Source organism: Hyperolius riggenbachi, chromosome 1, assembly GCF_040937935.1.
Source record: "Hyperolius riggenbachi isolate aHypRig1 chromosome 1, aHypRig1.pri, whole genome shotgun sequence".
Lineage (NCBI taxonomy): Eukaryota > Metazoa > Chordata > Amphibia > Anura > Hyperoliidae > Hyperolius > Hyperolius riggenbachi.
In genome coordinates, this window is record NC_090646.1 from 7,981,519 (window position 1) to 7,988,888 (window position 7,370).

At 43.6% G+C, this 7,370-nt stretch overlaps 1 protein-coding gene across 1 annotated transcript in view; it reads left to right on the forward strand.

The window, feature by feature from the left end:
• LOC137524508 (vomeronasal type-2 receptor 26-like) overlaps window positions 1-6,065 on the forward strand; it is a 47,270-nt gene extending 41,205 nt beyond the window's left edge. The window contains exon 2 of the mRNA XM_068247679.1: window positions 5,167-6,065. Coding sequence (XP_068103780.1) covers window positions 5,196-6,065 — 870 coding nt within the window. The 5' untranslated portion in view covers window positions 5,167-5,195. The remainder of the gene's footprint in view (window positions 1-5,166) is intronic.
• The last annotated feature ends 1,305 nt before the right edge of the window (window positions 6,066-7,370 follow it).

Genomic DNA, 7,370 nt, shown 5'->3' on the forward strand with positions numbered 1-7,370 from the left:
GGAACATAGATGACAGCATATTCCCAACATATATGCCTTTATGCATGCCATTACAATATATATGTGTAATTGCACACATAGCCCCAATAGACACCAGGCTAGTACAATATCAAAATTATAATTTCATATGAGATATAACATTAATTAACACTTAATATGTATCCCATATGGGATTCCATTACTGATGATCTGCATTTGATTCATTTGAAATTAATAGTCAGGTTTTCAAGCAATACACTTCCTTATTGTAACGATTGGTGTAGCAACACAGACGTCTGATTATGTGTGATCTGCAGTATCACCAAAAATACAGACGCTATACCTGATTATATGGTGATCTGCAGAATCACCAATAATGCAAGTATAGCTAGCAAAAGCAACAAATCAGGAGCACCACAAAAATTATTCCAAAAGAAAGGTGTGCCTGGTCTTCACCCCTGTACCAAGGGGTCAAGCAATGAAGATCCTCAAAAGACTGGCACCACACAAGGTATAAATAGCTCAGTGGATGTTTATTGCAGCATCTAGCAATAAAAGGGCAACAGTATAGCTAGCAGAATTGCAAGGTGTATAGTGCTTGGTGCAACAGTAACTGAATAGTTTGATAGACCTCACCAGAGGAGCTGGTGGGTATTATTGGTACACAGTAACTGAATAGTTATAACTAGACCTCACCAGAGGAGCTAGTGGGTACTTTAGAGAGCACCTCACCAGTGACAAGGGCTCACTGGTGAGTAGAGTGGTCAGACAGGCTTGGATCAGCAACAGGCGGGCAGGTACAGTACGAAATCGGCAGGCAAGAGAGTAGAAAGATATCAGGCAGAGTTCAGCAACAGAGTCAGATAGGCAGAGGTACAGAATCGATTAGCAAGAGCAAGGTCAGAGATAAGCCAGAGTCATACACAGAATATCAAAATATACAATAATACAGTAATCCTAGTCTTGTGTGAAATCCCTGGTTTCCTCCCAGATCAAAACACACCGGATACTATCTAAGGTCTGAGCGCTAACACATAAGCATTCACAACAGCAGACAGGTTGCGAGTAAACACTGAAGGCTTATGAAGCAGAGGAGACCCCACGGCCGCGCCCACATCAATCAGCCAATCCGGAGCACCGTGAGTCTCCTCTGACGTCAGCCGACCGGCTGGTCAGCTGACGCGCCTCCTCCCAGCATAAAGGTCCTGTCTACGCGCGCGCCCGCGCGATCCCGCAACCCTCTGTGTAAATGACAACCCCGTCCTCAGCGTACTAGACGCCAGAGGAACGGGCGAAGTCCCTGAGCAGGAAAGCGAGGCGGCTGCGGAGACACCCTGTGTGCCCGCAGCCGCAGCTTCTGCAGGTGTTACACTTATTAGAATTTGCTCATACTGATGTTTAACGAATTATAACTAATGATATATTAGGATTATTGGAGTTGCATTTTTCATTCTGTCCTCCTTGAGACCTGATTCGTGTTTAGGAAATCAGTAAACATTGGCCATTCAAACATTGGCAACGTTTTTTCAACTACACAAGGTTACTTCTAATCCGCTCTAAACAGATTGTGCATTTGTCAGTTCAAACCAGTCTTGTTCAGGTTTTTAATCACTAATACTTGCATCAAACAATTATAAAATATCTATTTCTAGCTGCAATCATTGTAACTACATGGCACTTATAATAACAGTTATAAGTATTATCATATTAAATAATATATCTCATGGACTTCCTACTCTGTACCTAAAGGCATGATAAATTATAACTAGTTTTATTTGATTAACTAGCTGATTGCCCGGCGTTGCCCGGGTATGTATTTGGCTGGTGTTGGCTCTGCCCACTTTTTCTAACCCTAACACACAATCACTCAATGACCAAGTGTGTGAGTTTTGCGGTCTTTGGTATCAATCATTTGCATTGAAATGAAAAAAATCTGATTGGCTGTTTTGGCTCCACCCCCTTTTCTGAATTTGAACCCCAGTCACCCAATAACCAAGTGTACCAGGTTTGAGGCCTGTGCCATTCACAGTGCAAGAATGGTAGCAATTAAATATTTCCCTTGAAAAGCAATAGGTGAAGTTTGATTCACTTTTGTAGGCTCCACCCACTTTTCTGAATATTAATCCCAGTCACCCAGTGACCAACTGTGCAAAGTTTAAAAACCCTACCATTAACAGTGTAAGAATGGCTGCGGTTTACATTTTCCCAGTGAAATTTGTATTTGTCTCCACCCATTGATGACCCGGCATTCCCCGTGTATGTATTTGGCTATTGTTAGCTCCGCCCACTTTCTAACCCTAACGCACAAACACTCAATGACCAAGTTTGTGAGCTTTGGGGTCCTTGGCTTCAATAATTTGTATATTCCCATAGAAATTAAACAAATCAGATTGGCTGTTTGTGGCTTCACCCCCTCTCCAGCATTTGAACCCCAGTCACCCACTGACCAACTGTAGCAGGTTTGAGGCATCTGCTATTAACAGTGGAAAAATGGCAGCAATAGAAATATTCCACTTGAAAATCAACAGGTGAATTTTGATTGGCTATTATAGGCTCCTCCCACTTCCCTGAATATTAATCTCAGTCACTCAGTGACCATCTGGGCAAAGTTTGGGAACCCTGCCATAAACAGCGTAAGAAGGGCTGCAGTTTACACTTTCCCAGTGAAATTTGTTTTTGGCTTCGACCACTTTTTGTAACCTAACAAGGTCACTACTCAATGCCCAAGTTTGTGAGCTTTGGGGTCCTTGGCATCAATAATTTGTATGAAACAAAAACAAATGAAACAAATCTGATTCACTGTTTGTGGCTCTGTCCCCTTTTCTGAAATTGATCCCCAGTGACCCAATGACCAACTGTACCAGGTCTGAGGCTTGTGCCATTAACAGTGCAAGAATGGCAGCAATTGTAATATTCTCCTTGAAAAGCGACATGTGATTTTTGATTTGCATTTTTAGGTTCCACCCACTTTTCTGAACATTAATCCCAGTCACCCAGTAAGCAGCTATGCTAAGTTTGAGAACCCTGCCATTAACAGTGAAGAAGGGCTGCAGTTTACAATTTACCAGAAAAATCTGTTTTAACTCCACCCACTTTTTGGAACCTGGACACACAGTCACTACACAATGACCAAGTTTGTGAGCTTTTGGGTTCCTGGCATCAAAATTGTGGTAATGGAAGCAGTTTATCCAGCAAAGAAATCTGGCTGTTTTTGGCTCCGCCCCTTTACTGAATTTGAACCATAGACACTTAACGACCGACTGTAGCAGGTTTGAGGCCTCTGCCATTAACAGTGTAAGAATGGCTGCAGTTGCAATATTCCCCTTGAAAATCAAAAGGTGAATTTTGATTGGCTGCTGTAGGCTCCCCCCAATTTTTCTGAATATTAGTCCCAGTCACCCAGTGGCCAACTGTGTCACGTTTGAGAACCCTGCCAATAACAGAATGGATAAATCAATCTAACAAATCTGATTGGCTGTTTGTGGCTCCAACCCTTTAGTGAATTTGAACCCCAGTCACCCAATGACTGACTGTATCAGGTTTGAGGCCCCTGCCACTAACAGTGTAAGAATGGTAGCAATGTGAATAGTCCCCTTGAAAATCAATAGGTACATTTTGATTGGCTGTTGTAGGCTCCACCCACATTTCTGAATAGAAGTTTGGGAACCCTGCCATGTTAAAAATTTAGTTGTTGGCACCGCCCACTTTTTCTAACCTTGACATACAGTCACTCAATTATGAAGTTTATCAGCTTTGGGGTCCTTGGTATCAATACTTTGTATATTCCCATTTAAAAATAAACAAATCTTATTGGCTGTTTGTGGCTCCACCCCCTTTCTGAGTTTGGGCCCTAGTCACCCAGTGACCAACTGTACCAGGTTTGAGGCATTTGCTTTTAACAGTATAAGAGAATGGTAGCAGCTTAAACATTCCCTTTGAAAATCAAAAGGCAAATTTTTATTGGCTGTTTTAGGCTCCACCCACCTTGCAAAATCTTAATCTCAGTTACCCAATGACCAACTGTGCAAAGTTTGAGAACCCTGCTATTAATGATGTAAGAATGGCTGCAGTTTATATTTTCCCAGTAAAAGCTGTTTTTGGCTCCATCCACTTTTTGTAACCTTGACACACAGTCACTCAGTGACCAAGTTTGTGAGCTTTCAGGTTCCTGGCATCAAAAATGCGTGAATGGAAGCAGTTTATCCACCAAGGAAATCTGATTGGCTGTATGTGGCCCCGCCCCTTTAGTGAATTTGGACCCCAGTCACCTAATGACGACTGTAGCAAGTTTGAAGCCTCTGCCATTAACAGTGTAAGAATGGCAGCAGTTTAAATATTCCCCTTGAAAATCAATAAGTGAATTTTGATTGGCTGTTGTAGGCTCCACCCATTTTCTTGAATCTTAATCACATTCACCCAGTGACCAAGTGTGCCAAGTGTGAGAACCCTGCGATTAACAGTCTAAGAATGGCTGCAGTTTACATTTTCTCATTTAAAATTAACGGCTGAAATGTGATTGGCTCTTTTATGCTCCACCCACTTTTCCTGGATTTGTAACCTCAGTCACCAAGTGACCACCTGTGCCAAGTGTGGGGACTCTGGCTTGATTACTGTGAGAATGGCAGCCTTTTCCATTTTTTCCATTGACTTGAATGGGTGAAATCTGATTTGCTCTTTGTAGCTCCGCCCAGGTGTGCAAGGGGGGGGGGGGGGGGGGCGTGAGACCCCCAGAACATATCATCCCAGGTAGTAAGGGATCTGTGTATCAAGTTTCGTTCAAATCGGCCAAGCCGTTTTCGAGTGATCGCGGCACATACATACACACACACACACACACACACACCCACATGCGATTTTATATATATAGATAAATCAATTAGATCTCCCGTATTGCATTATCCAACGGGTGGAGCCACAGGCAATCAGATTTGTTTTATTTCAATGCAAATTATTGATGCCAAAGACCACAACGCTCACAAACTTGGTCATTGAGTAATTGAGTAATTTTGTGTTAGGGTTAGAAAAAGTGGGCAGAGCCAACACTAGCCAAATACATACGTATATACTGTATATACTGTTTATAAACTTTATAATATCCTTAAAAAAAAGAAGTCACAACATTATAACTGATAGTGTTCTTCCTGTTGTGTGTTGTGTGTGATTGTATCTCCTGCTTTTGTTCTGCAGACAGTGAGAGCTGCCAGCGATGTCCTGCGATGGAATGGCCCAATAATAATAACACTCTTTGTATTGCCAAGGCTGTGGAGTATTTGGAATATGGGAAGGATGTTTTAGTTTTAGTGGTTTCAGTATCTTCTATCTTACTTTCTGCTGCATCACTCTTCATATTTGGGGTATTTGTTTGCTATGGTAATACTCCCCTAGTCAGAGCTAATAATAGAAACCTCAGCTTCATTCTGATTTCCTCTCTCATGCTGAGCTTCCTCTGTGTGTTCCTGTTCCTCGGTCATCCCACACAAATCACTTGTATGCTGCAACACATTTCCTCTGGAGTTTTCTTTACCGTCTCCTTATCTTCAATCCTGGCCAAAACCATCATGGTGTTCATCGCTTTCAAAGCCACCAGGCCTGGTAGTTCCTGCAGGAAATGGGTGGGAGTGACACTCTCTAATGCCGTCATGCTGATCTGCTCATCCATTCAGGTCATGAATGGTGCACTTTGGTTGTCCATCTCTCCACCATTTCAGGAGTCTGACATGGAATCTTATGAAGGGAAGATCCTCATTCGCTGCAATGAAGGCTCCACTTTGGCCTTTTATTTCATGCTCAGCTACATGGGGCTTCTGGCCGGTGTGAGTTTTGTTGTGGCTTTCATGGTGAGGACATTACCGGACAGCTTTAATGAGGCCAAGTACATCACGTTCAGCATGCTGGTGTTCTGCAGTGTCTGGATTGCCATGATCCCGGCCTATGTGAGCACCAGAGGGAAGTACACAGTGGCTGTGGAGGTATTTGCCATACTGGCCTCCAGTGCTGGAATATTAGGCTGTATATTTCTTCCCAAACTCTACATTCTGCTGATGAGACCTGAGCTGAACACCAAGAAACGTATGATGGGGAAATAATGAGATAACATACTTCCTGAACATTCATATGAATATTCCTAACAAAATAAACCTAAAACTGGCAATTCATTTAGTGTGTTTATTTCTCAGAGATGAATTGATAATAAACTTGGGTCAAGGCATCTTTATAATTAATAAATAGTTATTGTGTATTATTATTATTATTATTACCAACAGTAAAGCACGTGGAGCTCTGCAGCCTGAGCTATACCAGCACCATTTGGTCCATGGTATGGAAGGCTCTGGAAGAAAGGGCCGGCTAACCTCCAGCCTCTCTCCAGAGCTATTGTCCAATCCATGAACTAGGCTCTTCCAAAACTCTGATGCACAGGACAACCTGTTGGGGGGTCACGGCGGCATCTGAGAGTCCCTCTTAAAAGACTTCCAAATGCCCGCTTCCTCCCCAGGTGATGTAGCCTTACTCATTTCCACAAAGAGTTAAAAAAAATGCAGCCACAAAAAGTCCTTTAACCACTTAAGTCTAACTGGATGGATATATCTGTCCAGATAGCCTGCACTTCTGCCCAGCCCTGGTATGCATGATCGTGCATGCTCCCATGTGCGTCCCCCCCCCCCCCCCCCCCGCATGCAAAAGTGAGCTGTGAGGGCATCTTGTGGCCAAATAGTAAAATTACATCTGGAAATACATTTTTTTTTGGCAGACCCAGAGGAAGGCCACCTGGCACCGGCAGGTCTGTGGGAGGTCATGTTGATGTGATTTTGTGCGGCCCTGGCCCAAAGTACAGTGCTCAGAAGAAGGAATCACCTCCCAAGATTGTCAGGACGTGGTTGACTATTCAACACAGAACACCTCATCTTCCGCAGCCACCAGCGCTACTACAAGCACCACATCCGCTGCATTTGACACTCCGCTGGAGTTATTTGGTGGTAAAATCACAGCCAATACTGCTACAACAAGATGAAGGCACTAAGCAAGTTACACCACCTCATATATCTGAGTTAGGTGGCGACACTATGGACGTAACGTGTGAGGAAGAGGATGATGAAGTACCTGCTGTTGGTGCAGTTTTGGAGTTGTCTGATGCAAGCGAAGTTGGGCAGGATGATTATGATGATTATGATGATACGGATCCCACGTATGTTCCCAATAGAGGAGATGAACAGGGAGACAGTTCAGAGGGGGAGTCAGAGAGGAGTAGGAGGAGACGAGTTCCTGAAAGAAGCAGTAGGAGCTCGTCCTCAGAAACAGCTGGTGGCAGTGTCCGGTCGCCACCTATGGACAGCCAGCCAACATGCCCTTCAACGTCAGCTGCTGAGGCCACCATAGTGCCCACACCCCAGGGT